Source organism: Aotus nancymaae, unplaced genomic scaffold (genome assembly GCF_030222135.1).
Source record: "Aotus nancymaae isolate 86718 unplaced genomic scaffold, 86718_ANA_hifiasm-v0.15.2.pri h1tg000015l_1, whole genome shotgun sequence".
NCBI lineage: Eukaryota > Metazoa > Chordata > Mammalia > Primates > Aotidae > Aotus > Aotus nancymaae.
Window position 1 is genome coordinate 10063156 of NW_026988427.1, and position 21883 is coordinate 10085038.

Genomic DNA, 21883 nt, shown 5'->3' on the forward strand with positions numbered 1-21883 from the left:
AGGACAATCTACCTGGAGAAAAATACTGTGAGCTAGTTATGAACGTCTTCATGTTTGCACTGTTGAAAAGCAGGAAAGAAATGCAGAGTGTTTTGATGGCAGTGCCTAAGGCTGGTGTGAGTGAGCTGACAGCGTGAGTGTGGCCATCATAGACATTCACCCGTCAACAAGCCGGCTCTTCTCTTCAGTTCCATTCTTTACGTGTTGTTTTCATCTAACAGCCTTGCACCCATCTTCCTTGTTGCTGCTCTGCTATCGCCTTTTCCAGTACCTACTGCTGCTTGCTAGAGCTTCATGCCCTGAGGCTTGCGGGACCCCACCCAACTCTGGGAGTCAGTGAAATGGATGACACTGTTACAAAATGTTTTCTCCTTCACATATTAAGACTTGTGTGGTCTGTTCAATCAAAGTGTTTATGTTTTTAACCAAGCAGATGTTATTATTAGAAAATGATTCCCCAGGTTTTATTCTGTCTAAACTCAGCTTTCATTCAGTTATGCAGTACAGGAAACTATGCTTTGAGTGTAGTTTGGCTCATTTCTCATCATCTCTCAATGATTCCTTTTAATAGCATTTCATGGTTTTCTTACTTTGGCGTTTAGGTTTTATGGTCTACACTTTTGAAACTTGATTGAGTAGTGATAAAGGACACAAAAGTTGTTGGTTTATTAGTGAGTTTTTTAGGTCCTTCATTGATCAGACATTTATTGAGCACCTACTACTTAACTACATTAAGTACTGATCCCATTATATTTTATATAGAAATGTCCTTTCAAAATCTTATGCTTTGGCGATAAAAAGATTACTTCATCTACCAAATTAATCACCTTTATTAGAATTTATATATGATATTAATAAATAAAATTCATGTGATTGAACTAAACTACAGCTACCTCTGCTTTCCCTCCAAAGCCCTGTAGCACCATAGCAATCACAATGCATTCAACTGGTACCCACTGTGTGCAAGGCACTGTGCTAAGTAGGCACTGGGGGCGAAGGTAGCCAGGCCTGCTGCAGGGGGCACTGTGGAAATGCCACCAGCATATTGGGTGTTTTATGATGGTGTTTACTTCCTTTTGTTACTAGTTTTTAAAACTGAAATCACATACACACACAGAGACATGCAAATATGGGATGGTATACTCAGAATTTGGAAACACAGATGTGACAAAGTTCTACAAGGTATCATGTATAAAGTCTCCAAGAAGAAAAAAGAGGATACTATGTTAAGTTCCTTGAGGTTGGTGACATTCAGCTCTTGATTTTTTAAAATGCCGTATACATTTTCCCCAAGTTAAAACATTACAGGTAAAAATGGTGGGTTTTATGTGTTCTTGAATGTTCATGTTGATAAAATAAAAAGCTTCAATCTACTAATGAGGAAGTTTGTAATTCAAGAGTCAGTGACTGCACTGATGTCTAAAAAGAAGAGGTTTACTAAGCATTTTAGTAACATGAGTTAAGGTGGGCAGGTAAATGCTTATAGAACACATTCCGAGCCCAGAAGTCCTCAGGAGCAGTGCTTCTTGACTTTTTGAAAGTCACCATCTTTAAAATCTAATGAAAGTATGTTTTTCTAGAAAAATGCCTATGCACACACAATTTTGCATGCAGGGTTAGAATTTGTGGAACCCAGATTGAAAACCACACATTATATACAACTTGTGCATAAAACATTTGGCAGTCCATGTGTAAACAGTTCTCTCTGCCTTCTTGCAGATGTATAGATAATTTTATTGTATAACATTTTGTGAAAACAACCCTAGTCAGTGTATCCTCTAAGAGATATTTTCTAATTAAGGCTTTTTAGCAAGTCAGTTTTGTTCTTAGGTTGTTTTCAAGGTTCTCAGTAAATACTGTTTTTAAAATGTTACCTTGACAACATAGGCTCTGAAGAGGTAAGGGAACATATCTGGATAAAGAGAGAGAGAGAGAGACACAGGCTAGATAAAAACCCTTAGAGTTTTAAGTACCAGAGGTTTTCAGCTCTTTGGTGGCCGAGTACCTGGTCTGTTGCTTGCCCTTCCTACTTTGCTTGTCACAGCCTGAACCAGTGCTGCTCCTTGGCAGTGGTGTCAGGAAGAGTAGTTTCTATTTTCTTGAGACACCAGTGAGGTGTCCTTTTTTATGTAAATATCCTAAGTAAGCCCATGCATAAGAGAGAAGAATGTAGCCATGGATGCCGTGGAAGGCCGGCTTGTAGACTGCTGGGAGCACGCACAGGACCTGGAGAACCGCTGCTCCGTGCTCCTGAGCCTTTGACTAACAATGAAAGCCATGCAGAAATGACAGAATGAAGAAGGAAAGAAGGTTATAAATATGCTTAGTCTACTTTGCTGTCATTTAAATTAACAATGAAAACATCTATGTCCATGTGCAATTTTATATACCTGTTTTCACCACATCCTTTTTGGTGGCTACACTCCTCACAGACCTCAGGACCTAAAATGGAAGAAATGGTTGGGCCATGCTTTCCTTTCTCCCTTGCAGCTTTCACCAGTACTTCCACTAACCTTCTCCAGTTAGTAGCTCTCTGGCAAACCTCCTGCTTCACTTCCTTGGGCCAATCTTGGCTTACACCTCCGTTGACGTCTGCTTCGTTACATTTGAGGGAAATGTTGGCGTCGATTTGACTTAAACCTTCTCCCCAGAGTGATTTCCTCCCTTTCCTTTGTCAACAGAAGAATGGTTTATTATTGCCAGTTTTGGCCTCCTCAGTGCCCTCACACTCTGCTACATGATCATCAGAGCCACAGCTAGCTTGAATGCTAATGAGTAAGTAACAAATTGTTTTTTGGATTGCATGTGCCAGATGATCCCAAGAAAACACATGGAGTAATTTTCATGAAGGTGGTGAGAATTGGCTTTCCACCAGTTTCATACCAATCCTGATGGGATCACATCTAGCAAAACACTTTATTTCATGAACATACATTTTTAGTCAGTAACACAGGTTGGGAGTTCACCTTATTCAACAGTAACAGCTCATTTGAGAAAAGATCCAGAGGTTTTCATTAGCCACATGCTTAGAATGAATCAGCAGTGTAATGCAAATGCCGAAAGAACAAGTATAATCTTAGAGTATAAAAGGCTGTCACTTCACTTGTGTTCATCACACTTATCTGGACCTTGCGTGTCTGGCTTCTGGGGAAGCCCTGGCACCTCAGGACCAGTACCTTCGATGCTTGGCCTGCAGGAAAGAAGCAATTAAAAAGACCCGCTGTTTCTGGATATTAGGACGACTGTCAGGAGAAAGAGAAAATAAGTCTAAACACTCTCCGTGGGCAAGATGACGACCAAAGAGCAGGCTCCATGACTTCAGGTTTTACCTCAGTAAAAGGAAGGGTATCTGTCAATGAGGTTGCTTTGTGGCGGGATGGTTTGCTGTAGGGCTTGCCCAGGACTCGGAATGCAGGCAGAGGCTGGATGTCACTTCTCAGAGGTGCTGTAGTGAGGTGTTTTCAGAGGATGGAAGATTGGACCAGATAACTGTTACGGTCCATTTTGATCCAGTGCTGTTCCAAGAGTAGCTTTTCACAGGGATGAGGTATAGACAAGGTTTTTGATTTTTGCTTTGTTTTGTTTTGTTCTAAATTTTGGACATTTGCTGTAGGATGTCATTCAGTCCTTTCTTTTACCAGTATTCATGAAAACTTAATTAGACATGAAAGCAACCCTGGGACACTTTCCACATTTGAACCTAAATTGGTGTGGGTGGAATTCACGTGGTCTCCATATTCAATTATGTCCTGATACTTTAATTGATGAGTAATAACCAAACTACCTCATGCAGTTGATTTAATTGAGTGCCCATTGTCCAACTATAGAAACAATGGGCAAGTGGCCTCCACTTGCAGTGACATATGTTATTAGATCTAATCAGTGAGCTAGATAATTGCAAGAAGTGCCCTCTGGCATCTGTGAGCCCATACAGGTTGGGGTCACAGATGTCAGGGTCGGGTGGCGTTCCCCAGCTGTCAGAGGAGCACTGTGCCTCATCCAGCAGTGAACCACTAGCTGCTGCTGTTGACCACTCATTCAGTTTTCCTTCAGCATGGCGCACCTAATTCCTTACACTCTAGGGTCATACAAACCTGGAATACACTCTCAGCTCCTCCATTTTTTTAATTGTAAGACCTGGGTAGTTATATTTATTTGAAGCTCCTTTTAGTCATTCATAAACAGAGACAATGATAGGACCACATCACAGGGTTGTTATGAGAATCAGCATATAAAATGCTTAGCACAGTGCCTGGTATATAAGAAGTGCTCAATAAATGTTAGCCAAGCCAATGCCATTGCAGTGCTGTGGAAGTTCTGTTAGTAAGATGACCATCTGCCTTTATTGTTTGGGAAGTAAATTTTTCCATGAAATAGGACACAGAACCGTAGTAGCTCTGTGAGTAGCTATGAGTCAAACCTCAGTTTAGAGGGAAACACTTACTTCACCCACAACTGTTGCTTACTCCCTTGCTAACCCATCAGGCAAGATAGTAATGTAGACCTACTTCTTAAAAAGTTCACAAATGAGTGATAACCAATACAAGCAAATAATGACACTAGGCACTTTTCAAGAATTATTGAGTAATTTAACAGCCACCTGACTGCCACTCAGAATCTGTCCGATGTTCAGTTCATGCATCAGATATTTTAGAGAGTGTTCAGTAGACATGTTACCTGTTAGAAATCATAGTATCTGGACCATAATATTTCAGTTCCGTGCCTAAATGCCTGCATGACTCAGAATCTAAGTCATGGATCATAGATCCATGTCTTAGTCCAGCCCTCCTCCCATTAGCAGTTTTAGAGGGTTGATTTCACTGTTGTTCATTCGGTTATGATTTCTGTGCCTTCAGTCAAAACCACCAAAGGACAATATTCATGATCTCATTTAGAGAGAGAAATGGAGAGAGTGTGTGTGTGCGCGTGTTGTGGATGCACACATGTGGATACATGCAAGGATGGTCACCAGAATATGAATGGTGATTATCTTACATTAGAATTTGGGGCAATGTCTTCTTCAATTTGTGCTTTTATGTGTTTTTTGGTTTTTTTTTTTAACAGTAAGCATAAATTACTTAATCTTTTTAAAGGCAGTTTTTATTGTGGCAGATGATAGAAAAGATAACAGTATTCTTACCCAATGTCTCTTTCTCAAAAATGTCGATGAAAAATTCCTAGTGATTTTATTCCAGGGAAAAGTTTATTTTAGCAAATAAATTTGTAATTATTCTTTATTAATGAATTTTTCAACATCAAATTTATTTCTGTTTTTACCTTTATCTACCAAGAAAGTTACAGCCAAAATAAGATTTTGTTTTTCACCTTAATTGCCCTGGCTTAATTTTCTGAGTAACCTCATCCATTTGTAAGATAGTCATATATAAACAGATTTCATTGGCTGTCTGAAAATTGATAATAAACTTCACCTCTATGCTTATACCTATTAGAACGGTTTACTTATCTGGCAGTGTTACTAGTCAGTATTCTTGTATATTACGATTTGAGCAAGTCCTTGACACCCTGTCTACTCACTGTTGAAACCCTGTTGGCAAGATGTAAGGGTAGCCTGTGGGACCCAGGTAGTCCAGGGTCCCCTGCCATGGGTGGGTTGCTGACTACACAGGGAGGAGCCCCACAAGGGGTGCAAGACCCCATCCCTCCCTCACCATGCTTGGTGCATTTACCAAGGGCTTGATGCTGTTGGCTTCAATCAGAAGTCCATCAAAAAATTCACGTGTTTGGAGTCACTACCCTTCTTTTAGGATGAAATACTATTTATTTGAGTACTATGACTAATTACACATTAAAATTTTTTTTTACCACTGCAAACAAAGCTGGTAGATTTTGAAACTTTGCAAATGTAAACAGGATGTTAGTCAAAGAAGCAAATAAATGCAAGCTAAATATATTTACATATTGGCTTCTCATACCTCTGTTTCTTAGTACCTAGATAAGCAAGGTTATTGAATTTCAGTTCCTAAAAGAGGTCTTTTACTCTACTTGATTATTCATATAAACTTGGTGAAATGTAAACATTTGCCAACTGATATTTGTGTCACTCTAGTTTTCCCTCAAAATAAGAAAAATAAATATTTTTATTATTTTTATTTGAGGAACATAAACAAATGTGTAGTAGAGATTTTAAGTTTAATGAGAGGTGTGACTAGGTATTGCCTAGAGCCCTTTTCTGGTTCCTAGATTCTGATTCATGGAAATCATGTTCTGAGATTTGCAGAGAAGGGTAGCTCATCGTTCAAGATTCAAAACAATCGGGCCGGGCGCGGTGGCTCATGCCTGTAATCCCAGCACTTTGGGAGGCCTAGGCGGGCGGATCATGAGGTCAAGAGATCGAGACCATCCTGGCCAACATGGTGAAACCCCGTCTCTACTAAAAATACAAAAATTAGCTGGGCGTGGTGGCGCACGCCTGTAGTCCCAGCTACTCGGAAGGCTGAGGCAGGAGAATTGCTTGAACCCAGGAGGCGGAGGTTGCAGTGAGCTGAGATTGTGCCACTGCACTCCAGCCTGGCACCTGGTGATGAAGCAAGACTCTGTCTCAAAAAAAAAGAAAAAAGAAAAGGAAGATCAGGAGTTTCAGTGAGATCCTCTTTCAATAAAAAAAAAAGAAAAAAAAAAGATTCAAAACAATCTTGGCATGAGGAGATGAATCTGAAGTGGTAAAGGTGATAAAAGGTAACTAGAGCAAATGTTCCCGTGGCATGACCCGCGATCGGGAATCCCTGGCTTCTTGTAGCGGGTTACCAGGAAGCTCCTGGTGAGCTTCCTCCTCTTAGTGTAGTGGTAGAAAGGTATCTATATAAACGCCTTTATTTATATAAAAAGAGTTGATGTTTCTATTTTGTTATCAGTATTTCTGAATTATTTTGCTCAGTACTCTTTTTAAGAAGAATATTGAGAAACTAGCACACTCAACATAAAAGGGTCTGAAAATTTAATTATTTGATGTCTTGGGGATGCTTGGTTTGGAAGAGAGGGGACCAGGCAAGAAGAGAGGTGTTTCCAGGTGTTTGAAGGACTCTTAAAGATGAGAATAACTACTGTTTATTGAATTCCTACCAAGATCTTAGGCCTGCACTGGTCTCTTTTACCCATATTGCCTGGTTTAGCACTCAAAATAGCCTCATGGTGACTAACCAGTGCATACACAGTGATGCTTAGTCTGTATTTCTGGAGCTCTGGAGATACCTACAGGGAGGTAGATTTCCACTTGATATAAGAAAGAACTCTGTGGCCAGGCGTGGTGGCTCATGCCTGTAATCCCAGCACTTTGGGAGGCCAAGGCGGGCAGATCACCTGAGGTCAGGAGTTCGAGACCAGCCTGGCCAATATAGTGAAACCCTATCTCTACTAAAAATAAGAAAATTAGCCAGGCGTGGTGGCAGGTGCCTATAATCCCAGCTACTCAGAAGGCTGAGACAGGAGAATCACTTGAACCCGGGAGGCGGAAGTGGCAGTGAGCCAACATCACACCATTGCACTCCAGCCTGGGTGACGAGAGTGAAACTCCATCTCAGAAAAGAAAGACAGAAAGAACTTTTTATTAGTCAGAATTGTCCATCCAAAGCGCAGGACACTTTGAAAGCTAGCGAGCCTACACCAGGACCTGATTCTTCAGACAGAAGCTACAGGATAGAGCTGTTCATAGGCAAACCTCACATCAGGTAGAAGGCTCTAAGACTCATCCTATGCTAAGGATCCCTCTTGAATTGTTCCTAGGAGGGGTCAGAAGCTGAGGAGAGGTGTTGGCTTCTCTTTCAGTTACCTATTTTAGAACCTTAAATATCAAAAGCAGCGTTTTTCAAACTTTTTAAAAACCATCTTCTGCTGTAAGAGATACAAAATGCATTGTGACCCAGTACTCCCATATATGACTGAAACAAATTTCACACACGCTTCCCTGACTACATGCAGTATTCTCTGATGTAGTCAATCCTGTGCCTTGTTAATACTAGTTGTTAACTCCTAAATTGATTTTATAAACCATTAATAGGTTTTATACTTTAGTTTGAGAAACACTTGTCTAAAAAATTTTGAATTTTTAGTTCTCAACCTGATAATCTTTTGCTCACACAACCTTTCTCGTAACAATTCCAGAAAAGATTTAAAATTAACTTCTGTTTGAGGTGCATTGCTGGATAGTGGATCCTCTTCTTTCTCTTAGTATTTATTCTCCTTTGAGCCAATCTGAGTGTGGGATACATATACACAAAAGAATAAATTTGGGTTTAGAGGGATTGAGTGACTCCAGAGGGATGCCTTAGGAAGAAGGGCACTGGAATTCAAACCCAGTACCTCTGGTTCCAACCTTTTCCTTTAAACTGCTTGCATTTCACTACTTCAGAGAGGAGGATAGTGCCAAATAATGTGGTTGAAGAAGACAAATTGGGTTTTCTAAAAATGCAGTTGCAACAAGAGTGTTAAAGGCAGTAAGAACTTGCATTGGACTTCTCTGCTCTCTTTGGCGGTGGTTAGTATTTTGCTTGCTTTCTTCTTCCCCTCCCCTCCCCTCTTTGGACAGTCTCACTCTGTCACCCAGGCTGGAGTGCAGTGGTGTGATCTTGGTGCACTGCAACTTCCTCCTCCCAGGTTCAAGCAATTCTTCTGTCTCTGCTTCCCGAGTAGCTGGAACTACAGGTGCTTGCCACCACACCTGGCTAATTTTGTATTTTTAGTAGAGACAGGGTTTTACCATGTTGGTCAGGCTGATCTCAAACTACTGACCTCAGGTGATCCACCCACCTTAGCCTCCCAAAGTGCTGGGATTACAGGTGTGAACCACTGTGCCCAGCCTGTCATTTCTTTAAGGGGCAACAAGATAAAGTAGATTTAAGAACTTGATTACCCCTAAAAAGTCTTTATATCTAATATTCAGTTTTTCTGAGGAAATATTAGAAAATGTGTTATCTTAAATAGGAACTATAAGAAATAATAAAGCACAGAGCTTTATGTGAAGTTGTGAATATCCTTTATACCAGAGCTTTTTCAAAAAAGTTGACAATGCTCTCTCATTCATTGAGATGCCATTTCCCAAGTAGGGTCCTGGCCTTGTGGCCAAGTACTGGGGTCGCAGTGTTGAAACTAGCGGAGACCCATCCTGCCCATGGAGCTCAGGGCTGTGCCCTCATGTGCATGCTGATGTAGCTGGAGAGTGAGGGAGTGTGCGAAGGCCCTTTTGGGTCATGCCCGCAGAGCTGCTGCTTTAACGTTAGGGGAGCTAAAAAGGCTGCATGGAGGAGTGACTTAACCTGGGCACAACTAGGTCACACAGTAAGGACCGCACAGAGCAGGATTGGGGAGTTGCATGGTTTAGAGTGTCTACTGTAGGTTGTGGTGGCAGTAGGCAGGAGACAGAATTTGGACTTCATTCTTGTAAACAGCTGGTAATGCGTTCTCAGGCTTTTCAGAAAAGAGATATTCCTAGTGGCTGCGAAGTTGCTTAATGTGGTAGAGCATGGAGGTGGGCAGATAGATAGGTAAAAACTGGGAGTTGAAGGAGGAAGTCAGGGTGATGAGCAGGAGCTGAAATCAAGAGTTGCTGGAGAGTTGTATGATAACCAAAGCTTATATGGTTTGAAACAAGGAGCTGAAGCTCAGCTGAAAGAAAGAGATCAACGTTAACAGCTTGATTTGGGGACCCTGGAAATGAGCAGGAGTCCAAGACATCAGAAAGCCAGGGCGGCCCCACAACACAGGGCTGCAGAGAGGGCAGCAGGAGCTGGGCCAGCACAGGGACTTGTCAGAAGGCCATAGGCTCTTTTTACACCTGATACAAGGACAAAAACACATACACCCAAAGTCTGGAGGATTCCTGTGAGAGAGCCATACATCCCTGTCACTTCAAAATAAGTAAGGACATTCTTGTTTGAGGGGTAAGAGGAGCATTTTTTAAAGACAACAGCTATAGATTTCAGTACCCTCAGCATTGAGAACATGTGTTTAAACCAGGAAAAGTTGTATGACAATCGTCCCTGTGTATTTAAATAACACGCCATGGTCCTGACCTTTTTCCTTCATCCTTTGGGGGGGGAGTATTAAAGCACCTCTAAGATGGATGAGCCCCTCAACTGCAGATCTGAAACTGCTGATTTTGGGAAAACACTTAATGGCTTCCTGGCCTTACCAAGGTAGTTGGGAAATAGCTGAGGACAGCCCAGGCCACCCTCCAGTTAGGGGCACCTCTCTGTTATTTTAAACATTTGACTACTCTGACTAATTTATGACCTCTTTTTCCTTTTATTCCATAGGGTAGAATGGGTTTGAAGAAGAAAAAAAAACTGCTTTCTGACTGATTGCCTTGAAGGAAAAAAGAACCTATTTTTGTGCATCATTTACCAATCATGCCACACAAGCATTTATTTTTAGTACATTTTATTTTTTCATAAAATTGCTAATGCCAAAGCTTTGTATTAAAAGAAATAAATAATAAAATTAAAAGACTGTGTTGTTGAGTATTATTAACCAGACCTGTGTTTTGAAGGCTAATTTGGGGATCGCGTACCCAGATTGCATTTGTTTGTGTTCCAGAGACAGAGTGTGCTCCTGGCTCCCGTGAAAGGAACAGGGATTGACACATGCTATTGATGTCTTCACATTGGCTCCTGCCTTCATAGGGCACAAGAGTGGGAACATCCTGCTGGTGATACCACTTAGGGCAGTCAGTTGATTTACTCATTCTTCAAGGTGGACATTCACTCTGATAATTTCTACTTCCTTTGTGGTTGGTCAGCCTCCACCAAAGCTTCAGCACCCCCAGCAGCAGGGACTTGTAACATTTTCTCCCCACTGTGCCCTGCACCCAGCAGAGTGCTTTGCACATAGTAAGTGCTCAATAAATATTTGTGGAATGAAGGAGTGAGTGTAAAAGAGATTTTCTGAACCACACACTAATTAGTAATAAATTACATCTGTCAGATTTTTTTTAACCTACTTTGTATTCGTTTAAAAGCAGCAAATTCTAAAAAGTAGGGTGAGAGCAGTTTTACATGTACCAATGAAATATTTTTGCTTTACTGATGAGGAAAATTTCAAAATATTTTTACATTGAATTATATGCTTGAAGGATTTTCAGTGTTTGTAAATGTTTTCAGCAGTGAATTCTTAATCTTCTACTTCAGCCTTCCTAAGGGGTGAGAACATATTCCTATTGAAAACAGGGGTTCACTCCAGTAGTCATGCTCAAATCAGTAGGGGGCTGAAAGGATTATTTTAATCAAAATATAGTTCACATACCATAAAATTACCCTTTTAAAGTGTATATTTCAGTAGTTTTTAATACAGTCACAAAGTTGTGCAACCATCACCACTATCGAATTCCAGAACATTTTCATCACCCCCTAAAAAAACCTCATACTCATTAACAGTAACTACTCACCCCTGCCAACCCAGGAAATCTATTCATTGTTTCTATGGATTCGCCTTTTCTGGGCATTTCATGTAAATAGAACCATATAATATGTGACCTTTTGTATCTGGCTTCTTTGACTTAGCATAATGTGTTCGCGGTTCATACATGTTGTAACATGTGTCAGTACTTCTTTGTATGGCTGAGTAACACTCCATAGTATGGATGTAGCACATTTTATTCTGCTGATGGACGCTTGACTTGTGTTCACTCTTTGGCTGTTCTGAATAATGTTGCTATGAATATTCATGTACAAATTTTGCCATGAGCATATACTTTCAGCTCTCTGGGGTATATCCCTAGGAATGCAGTTGCTGGATTATGTTATAACTGTGTTTAACTTCTTGAGAAACTGCCAAAATGTTCTAAGCAGCTGCACCATTTTGCGTTCTCACCAAGATGTATGAGGGTTGCAGTTTCTTCACAACCTCCATAACACTGGTGACTGCCTTTTTTCTTATAGATGTCTCAGTGGGTATGAAGGAGTTGTTCCATGTTTTTAACATGCATTACCCTAGTGACTAAAGATGCAAAGCATCTTTTCATGTGCTTTTTGGCCATTTTCTGTTTTCTTTGGAGAAATGTCTATTCCATTGCTTTGCCCATTTTTAAATTGGACTGTTTTTTTGTTGTAAGAGTTCTTTATATGTTCTAGATACTATGCCTTTATCAGATATGTGATTTGCAAATATTCTCGCCCATTCTCTAAACTATTTATTCACTTTCTTGGTAGTGTCTTTCCAAGCACAAGTTTTAAATTTTGATGATGTTGAATGTGTCTGTTTTTCCTTTGGTTGCTTGTACTTCAGATGTCTAAGAAAGCATTGCCTAATTTAAGGTCACAGAGACGTCTAAGAACTAGATAGTCTTTGCTCTCACATTTAGATCTTTGATCAGTTTTGAGTTAATTATTGTATATGGTATAAGGTAGGGGTCTTACCTTTATTCTTTTACATGTGGATATTCAGTTTTCCCAGTGCCATTTGTTTAAGAGACTTTTTTTCCTCCATTAAATGGTCTTGGCACCCTTGTCAAAAATCATTTGAGTATAACATATGAGTTTATGTCTGGACTCTTAATTCTTCCATTGATTACATAGTATGTTTTGGAATTGGGAAGTGTGAGTTCTCCAACTTTGTTCTTTTTCAAGTTTGTTTTCCTTATTCAGGGTCTCTTGCATTTCTATATGAATTATAGGATCAACTTCTCAATCTCTGTTAAACAGACAAACAAAACAGCTAGGATTGTATAGGGTTGCACTGAGTATGTAGATCATTTTAGGTAGCGTTGCTGTCTGAACAATATTGTCTTCCAACTCATGAGCATGGGGTATCATTCCACATATTTAATTTCTGTAGAACTATAATGATTTTTTGTACTTTGATCTTTTATCCTACAACATTGCTGAACTCATTTATTCCCATCTTTTTTTGTGGATTCCTTGGGCTTTTCTGTCTACAAGATCATGTCATCTGCACATAGAGATCATTTTTCTTCTTCCTTTTCAATCTGGATGCTTATTTATTTTATTTTCATGCTTAATTGTTCCTGGCTAGAACCTCAGATAGTAGATTGTTGACTAGAAATGGTGCAAACAGACATCCATGTGTTGTTGTGATCTTGTAGGGAAAAACTTCCCGTAGCTATTAAGACTTTCGTAGATTAGATGCCCTTTTTCAAGTTGAGAAAGTTACCTTCTGTTTCTAGCTTACCGAGTGTTTTTATCATGAAACAGTTTTTGATTCTGTCAAAAGCTTTTTCTGTGTCTATTGAGATGATCATGTGAATTTGCCCTTTATTTATTCTGTCCTATGAGTATGGTATATTACATGGATTTTCTTACATTGAACCAATCCTGGGATAAATCCCACTTGGTCATCATGTGCAATCCTTTTTATATTTGCTGGATTTAGTTTGTTAGTATTTTGCTGAGGATTTTTGCATCTGTATTTATAAGGGATTTGGCATGTAATTAATTCTTATCATGTCCTTATCTGGCTTTGGGATTATTGTAATAATCCCAAACATATAAATAATTATGAACTGTTCTTCCTTCTTCTGTTTTTTGGAAGACCTTAAGAAGAATTGTGTTAATTCTTTGGATATGTGGAAGCCATCTGGTCCTGGATTTTTCTTTGTAGGAAGTTTTGTGATTACCAACTCATTCTCTCCTTACTTAGAGGCCTATTCAGGTTTTCTATTTATAGTAGAGAGAGTTTGAGTCATTTCTGTCTTTCTAGGAATTTATTCTTTTTTGGTTTTATTGATTTTTTTTCCCTTTTCTATTCTCTATTTCACTAATTTTTACTCAAATCTTGGTTTTGGGTTTTTATTTTTTGTTTTTTTTTTGTTTTTTTGAGACGTCTCATCTGTCACCCAGGCTGGAGTGCAGTGGCACGATCTCAGCTCACTGTAGCCTTAAACTCCCTGGCTCAAACGATCCTCCTACCTCAGTCTCCCAAAGTGCTAGGAGTACAGGCTTGAGCCACCTCACCTGGCCTTACCCAAATCCTTATTATTTTCTTTCTTCTACTTGGTTTAAGTTTAGTTTTGTTTATTTTTTTAAGGTAGAAGATGAGGTTATTGATTTGAGATCTTTTTTATTTAATGTAATTGTTTACAGCTATAAATTTCCCTCTGAGTTCTATTTTACCCATTTGTAAATTTTGGTATGTTGTGACTTTTACTTCATCTCTGGTTTCCCCGTTATTTCTTCTTTGGCCCATTAGTTATTTAGGAGTATGTTGTTTAAATCCTGTGTGTTTGTAAATTTCACAAATTTCCTTCTGTTGTAGATTTCCAGTTTCATTCTAAATTCAGTTATTGGTTGGAGAACATACTTGGTATGATTTCAGTCATCTTAAATTTATTAAGGCTTCTCTTATAGGCTAACATGGTCTATCCTGGAGAATGTTCCATGTGCACTTAAGAATGTGCATTTCTGCTACTGTTGGATAGACTGTTCTGCACATGTCTGTTAGGTCTAATTTGTTAATTGTGTTGTTCAAATCTTTCCTTGTTTTTCTTCTCTGTAGTTCTAGAAATTACTGAAGTTATTCTAGATTTATACTGTTATCTCTAGTATTGTTGAATTACCTGTTTCTACCTTTTATTCTGTCCGTTTTTGCTTCATGTAGTTTGGGGCTCTGTTAGGTGCAGTTTTAAAGCTGCACTGGTTATACGTATACCTGTATCCATCGAGATTCCCTGGTTCAGTGGCCCTCCTGATATTACCAGCCAACTCAAAATGCCAGAGTCAGCTGAGCATGTTTGGCCTTATTTTCTAGAGTGGGCTCTGTTGTATTGACATCTTCCTCAGTAAAAAGAGTTTTCCTCTGCTGGTATTTCATAAATTCATGGTATAGTTTCTCCCCACCTGGTTTTATCTCAGTGGAAATCAAAACAGTTCTTCCTTTTTCTTTCCTTCCTTCCTTACTTAATGGCAATTCATTATTTTCCTTCATCAGCAGCCATCAGAAGATGCTCAAGTACATCAGGAGATGTAGGATTTTTAATGACAGTGTTACTCTTTGTACTAACTTAATATTCTTTATTTTCACATTATTTCAAGTTATAGCATTAAGTAAGACTTTAAAAAAATAGATGCTGTACAAGGCCAGGTACAGAATTTTTGCAATAGCTAAGAGTGAAATGAGTGAATTAATAGATTGGGACTTCCCATCAGCCTTAGGGAACATTTGTCATCTGCCGTTGAAATTTGAACCTGTTTGTGACTTTGAGATTTAACAGACATTATCAAGCTTTCACAATTTAGTCATGGTCTCAGTAACCATGAAGATGTATTTTGTGTGTACATGTGCATGCATGCGCACTTTAAACGTGTATTTTTGTTCCTAACAACCAGAAATAGAATTAGTATAAAAATGCAGTTATTTAGGCCAGGTGGGGTGGCTCATGCCTGTAATCCCAGCACTTTGGGAGGCTGAGGCAGCTGGATCACTTGAGCTCAGGGGTTTGATACTGGCCTGGCCAACATGGCGAAACCCTGTCTCTACTAAAAATACAAAAATTACCCAGGCGTGGTGGCAGGTGCCTATAATTCCAGCTACTTGGGAGGTTGAGGCAGGAAAATCAATAGCTTGAACCCTGGAGATAGAGGTTGCAGTGAGTTGAGATTGCTCCACTTCACTCCAGCCTGGATGACGGAGCGAGACTCTTAAGAAAAAAAATGTTATTTAATAGGCATGATGCTATCAACTGTCAACCTGAAATCATGAGATTCAGAAAATATCATTAAGTATAGAGTTCATTCAAACACAGAGCTTGAGGATAGCCACCCAGGGAAACGGCAGCTTCAAACAAATGCTGTCAGTGTTCCACAGTGGAAAAATTAAGGTTTCACTTATATAGGCAGAGACAGAAGTTTTAGCAAGATTATAACATTTTCCATATGAGACTAGTGAATATGTTACAGTGACCTGATTGATTACAGATTGCTGCATGAGGAGGCTCAGTGATCTGAGTGGTCTTATCTCTGGTCTTAACTGTTTACAGAATTTTTAAAAGGCAGAAGTTGAAGCTGCATGCCACGTCACTCTGGCTACATAGCCACATTCCTCTGAAGGCTCAGGATAGTTTAAAGTTACAACAGCTTTAAGTTTGAATTATTTAATTTCACACAACTAAGAAGTCAGGTATACAAACAGAAGCAATGTATAAAGTTGAATAATTTGTTGATGACTTTTGAGGTTTTATCTCAGTGGAAATCAAAGCAGTTCTTCCTTTTTCTTTTCTTCCCTCCTTAGTTAATGGCCAACATGACGAAACCCCATCTCTACTAAAAATACAAACATTAGAAAGAGATGAAAATTTAATCTGGAACAGATATGGTATTTCAGAGTTTTAATCCCTTCTTGGACAGGGATTTGTAATGCAAGAGACATAGGTTATTTTGTGTTTGTTTTTTCTTTATTTTTTTTTTAAAGATACTTTTGTAGAGTATTTTAAGCCTGGGCAACATAGCAAGACCCCCATCTCTACCAAAAATTTAAAAATTAGCTGGGCATGATGGCTTGTTATTACAGCCCTAGCTACTCAGGAGGCAGAAAGATTGCTTGAGTACAGGTGTTCAAGGATACAGTGAGCTATGATTGCATCACTGCACTCCAGCCTGGGCAACACAGCAAGACTCTGTCTCAAGAAAAAAAAATTGCCCGGGCACAGTGGCTACTTGGAAGGGTTAGCCAGGGCTACACCACACCTGACTAATTTTTGTATTTTTAGTAGAGATGGGGTTTTACCATGTTGGCCCTGCAGGTCTCAAACTCCTGACCTGAAGTGATCTTCCCACTTGAGCCTCCCAAAGTGCTGGGATTACAGGCATAAGCCAGTGCGCCCAGCCAAGACATTTTAAGAATAGAACTGAATAGTAACAAATAGAATAAAGAGTCCCAGTGAAATAGAGACTGCCATTCTAGATCTGCCATGAAGCTGGGCAGGAAAAAACTCAACTATTGCTAGGGGTTCCTGATCACTTAGGATGTGCCAGGTAACATGCTGAGTTGTTTACATGTATTGTCATTTTAATCTTTGCAACATCTTAATGAGAAAATATATAGTTGGTTTCCTATTTTACAAGTGAAGAAAACTGATGGTTCAGAAGGTTCAAATTTCTTGCTCAAGTCTACTTACCCATTAAGGGGCAAAGTCAGAGTGAGACCCAAACAGTCCACAGTCAATACTCCTAACTACTTGGTACCCTCTAGCCTGGAGACAATTCGACCATCGCCTGCTATACGCACAGCCCTCACCCTCACCCTCAGAGTCTCGGGGTGAAAACAGAAAAAGTGAATGGAGGTAGCTATTTGAGGGCTGAGCTACATACACACACAGACACTCATATGTGCATATATGGTCTGTGTATATAGATATACTGTATGTGTAATATATAATAGCGTATTGTGTAGATATATATAGATACCATATGCAGTATATATATGCTATATCAATGTATACCTGCTATATACTTGGATATATGTACATACATACACTATTGTTTAATAATAGCATACAGGCTGAGCACAGTGGCTTACACCTGTAATCCCAGCACTTTGGAAGGCCAAGGTGGGTGGATCACGAGGTCAACAGATTGAGACCATCCTGGCCAACATGGGGAAACCTCGCCTCTGCTAAAATACAAAAAATTAGCCAGGTGTGGTGGTGTGTGCCTGTAGTCCTAGCTACTCAGGAAGCTGAGGCAGGGGAATTGCTTAAACCCGGGAGGTGGAGGTTGCAGTGAGCCGAGATCGTGCCACTGCACTCCAGCCTGGTGATAGAGCAAGACTCCATCTCAAAAAAAAAAAAAAAGTATACAATAATAATAACTAACACGTACAGTGCTTAACTGTATTCTAGGTACTCTTCTAAGCATTTTGCTGTATTAACTCATTAAATCCTTGCATCCTCTTAACTCCATTTAACAGACAAGGATACAGGCTTAGAAAAATCCAGTAACTTGCCAAGGTTTGCCCTGCTGGTAAGTAGCAGAGGCTGGATTTCAATGCATAAGCTGGCCCCAGGGTCTGTGTTCCAAGCCCCATTCTATTTGCCTCTTAGAGAAGCTCACCGAGTGTCAGGGGCAGGCTGTGGGCATCCTGAGCAGTGGCTCTGAATGTGCAGAGCATGATGTAGAAAAGGTGGGTGAGAGAAGTGTCCTGGGTCTGGATGGTGATGTTATAGGACATCAGCTTTCCTGTGGGCTCATGCATTTTGGAAGGTATCATCTGAATGCAGACTGGTCCTGAAAATAGTAAAATAGTGGGGTTACTAAAGAAAGGTCGTAGATTTGCTAGTTTAAAACATTTCAATCTAGAAATTGCCTCACCAAACAAACCAGGAAGCAAGAATGGTGAAGACGGCTGTGTCTGTGATGAGAAAATTCTAGAAACCCAGGTATGGAGACCTCGCTGAAGAATTCATTCAGTATAGTAGGGTTGCATCAGTGTGCACTTGTGCGCACAACAGTGCCTGCTCAGAGGGAGAAAGGTGTTGAGATCCTGTAAGGAGAGTACTTTCTTTACCAAGTAATTGAAAAAACAGGTGGAAATAACAGGAGGTAGGGCGCAGCGGGCCCCAAGGTAAGCCTGAGGCTAAAGGAAGGTAAAGGCAAACCCAGCTATGAAAAGATGCCTGATGGGTGTGCTGTGCTGGCCGGTCTGTTGAGGCTTCAGGAAAACCAGGAAGAAAGCTAGTACATTTGTAGAACTTACCACTTTCTTTACCTTAAAGGTTTTTTTTTTTAATAAAAGTTCCTTTTAGGGGAAATGTCCATTGTCTTGCCTGACCAAAGGTGAGCATTTTGAAAAGGGTTTCTCACTGTTGGTCAGGAAGAGGGCCTGATGCAGCCCCTCCCTGTGAAGGCTTCCTTCCTCATAACCACACACACATCCCATGTGGCTACAGCAAGAACAGCCTAGAAATGTGGACAGGGAGAGATCATTCCAAATTCAAAGACACAGATGCTTGCTTTCATTTCAGATCAAAAGTGAGTTTCCAGCACGTGGCCTTTGGTCACGCACTTACCATAACTGTTGAGGGGTTGCAGTGTAGGAGCTTGGGGTTTGTTTATAAATGTAAGAAACAGTATTGTCAAAATGGTATTTGAAAGCCCCTCGGAGCACAGTGAAATGCTGCTGGGAAGCACAGGAGAACTGAGACTTACTGAAGGAACATCAGTCATATTCTGTCATTCCCAGCTGGGCAGATGCTACAGTGGGGAGTGATTGGCAGAATCCCTCCCCCGACTCCCACCCATTTAAATATCCCTCCTGCCCCGGCCTTCTTCCCTCTGGGGCATTCACTGTTGAGTAGCTGTAAATGCTGGCAGCTCAGGCTCCTTCGCTGTTCACTCTTGGAGCTGCAATCCTGTCTGGTAGCATGCATGCCCTGCCCGGGACAGGTGACAGTTTGCTGCAGTGTCGCATAGTATTCAGGTTCCTGCTGAGGCCAGACGCTGCCCACAAGCTTCCGGCAAAGCAAATTGAATTTCCATTGTTCCACTTGAGTCTGTCACCTACACCGACAATACGTTAAACACACAAGCCAGCATTGCATCTGTGCTTTCTTAGAATGTCTACCGCTTTGTGAGTCCTGCTTGACCTCTCCATTTTCTCACCAGTGGAATAACAGTCACTAACAGTAACATAGCATTGTGAGGAGTGGACACATGGTGTGTGTGAAAGTGCCCGGCGTTTAGTGTTGCTCAGCAGTGCTTTTTCTTTCCTTACTTGTATGAAAAGATGATCTGGTCATCAGAGCCCTTTTTAGCACTGATGATAGACAAGCCTTGCTCAGGTACCACTCAGCCCAGAAAAGGCCCTGCACCACTGAGGTTTTGCAGCTGATCTGTACAGCGTTTGGGTCCATCGGGTCCCACTGCTTTCCCATGTGCTTTCGGCACACCCTGCTGGGTGTGAGACTGAGCCTTGCTCATCTTACTGGAAGGATAGGGGTCACAGGTGTGGGTGAGAGAGAACTCCTGCAACCCTTAGAAAGGCCCAGCCTCACCTCCAGTGGCCATTCCTGTTTTATATTAAAACCTTATGTGAAAATACTAGCCAGTTACCACTTTTTTTAAACCATGTTGGACACATGATCTTGAACTCCTGGCCTCAAGTGATCCACCTGCCTTGGCCTCCCGAAGTGGCTGGGATTACAGGTGTGAGCCACCTGCCTGGCCCAGTTACCACTTTCAACAGCTGTAGCTACCATTAAGCCCAAGGCATAGTGATAAAATAAACCTTTGCCATTTGTGAGCAAATATATGTGCCTGATCTGGAAACAGGGCCCGCAGTCATGCTAGAAATGATGCAGAGAAATCAGGAGGAAAGGGGATGAGCAGGGGTAGGAGCCCCTTTTACAGAGCCAGATACATTACCCCTGTAGCCTTGCTCCATGTGAACTGTTTTTGTTTTTTTTTTTTTGAGACAGGGCCTTTTTGTCACCCAGGCTGGAGTGCAGTGGTGTGAACATGGTTCACTACAGCCTCGAACTCTGGGACTCAAGAGCTCTTACCACCTCAGCCTGAGTTGCTGGGAGACTCTGTCTCTACAAAAATTAAAAAAAAAAAAACTAGCCAGGAAAGGCAGCTTGCAAGTGTGCTTAGTTGTTGCTGTTGTTGTTGTTGTTTGTTGTTGTTGTTGTTGTTGTTGTGACAGTCTCACCACATTGCCCGGGCTGGTCTTTAACTCCTGGCCTCAAGCAATCCTCCCACGTCAGCTTCTCAAAGTGCTGGCATTATAGGTATGAGCCACCGTGCCTGGTCTCCATGTGAACACTTGATGAGTAAGAATTGAGAAGACTGGTGGCCGGGCACAGTGGCTCACACCTGTAATCCCAGTACTTTCGGAGGCTGAGGTGGGCAGATCACTTGAGGTTAGGCGTTCAAGACCAGCCTGGTCAACATGGTAAAACCCCGTCTCCACTAAAAATACAAAAAAAAAATTAGCTGGGTATGGTGGTGCGCACATGTAATCCCAGCTACCCAGGAGGCTGAGGCAGGAGAATTGCTTGAACCCAGGTTGCAGTGAGCCAAGATCATACCACTGCACTCCAGCCTGGGTGACAGAGCGAGACTCTGTCTCAAAAAGAAAAAATTGAGACAATTGGAGCATTATTAATTCCTTTAAGGAGACATAAAATATAGATTTGTACATTACATTGTTAAGCCAACTATAGGAACACAATGAAGTTTCCATAGTGAAAATAATTCTTAAAATTTGTCAGATCCTTTAGTTATTTACTTTATTGGAAATAGCACTGAACACTTAAGACTTAAAATTTCTTAGAAATAAATAGAAGTGGTTAGTTACATGGGACCTTTGTAAAGACCCTGAGAAGTTTTTGAATTTTAATTACATTTCTATTCCGTTAGAAAAAGTGTATTTTATCATTTACATTGCTGTTTCGTATGCAGCACAAGCTCTTAAATCAGTCAACGGTGTTGCAACTAGGAAATTTTAATTACCATTAAATATATTTTGCAGTTTAATCATAGCTGCAATAAGTTACTTATGAGTATGAGAACAGAAGACTGGAAGATAACTTGGCTTTGGGTTCAGCTTTACCTGGATTCTAGTTCTAGCTTTATGATTGTGAGTAAGTTATTTTATCTCTCTGAGCCTCACTTTTTCTATGTATGAAATAAGAATGACACATCTACCTTGCAGGCCGGTTGTTGTGAAATTATACATAAGTGTTATGCCTTTTTCTCTTTATCCCTTTTTTCTTCTACTTTGAAATTGTTTTAAATTGTTTTTCTGAATAGTAAGTGCACATGGCAAAAAATAAAAATAGCAAAAAAGGTTGAAATGTGGAAAATTCCTGTTAGGCCCTCCCTGACCGCAGTCATCCAGGCCTCTCCCGGCATTCTCTGTTGCCTGTGCCTTCTGTGTGCACTTCCAAAGAGATTTTGTGTCTGTATGAGCATATCCTTTTACA

General features: G+C 40.6%; 1 protein-coding gene across 2 annotated transcripts in view; it reads left to right on the forward strand.

Annotated features, from left to right (window-relative positions):
• The window catches only part of RNF130 (ring finger protein 130), a 153862-nt gene that overhangs the window by 110656 nt on the left and 21323 nt on the right, over positions 1–21883 (forward strand). Inside the window, exons 8-9 of one of the 2 annotated variants that reach the window (XM_021676314.2) lie at positions 2682–2775; positions 10269–10485. The exons of the other annotated variant lie outside the window; for it this stretch is intronic. Coding sequence (XP_021531989.1) covers positions 2682–2775; positions 10269–10284 — 110 coding nt within the window. The 3' untranslated portion in view covers positions 10285–10485. Of the gene's footprint in view, positions 1–2681; positions 2776–10268; positions 10486–21883 lie in introns of those variants that run through there. 2 annotated transcript variants of the gene reach the window in all.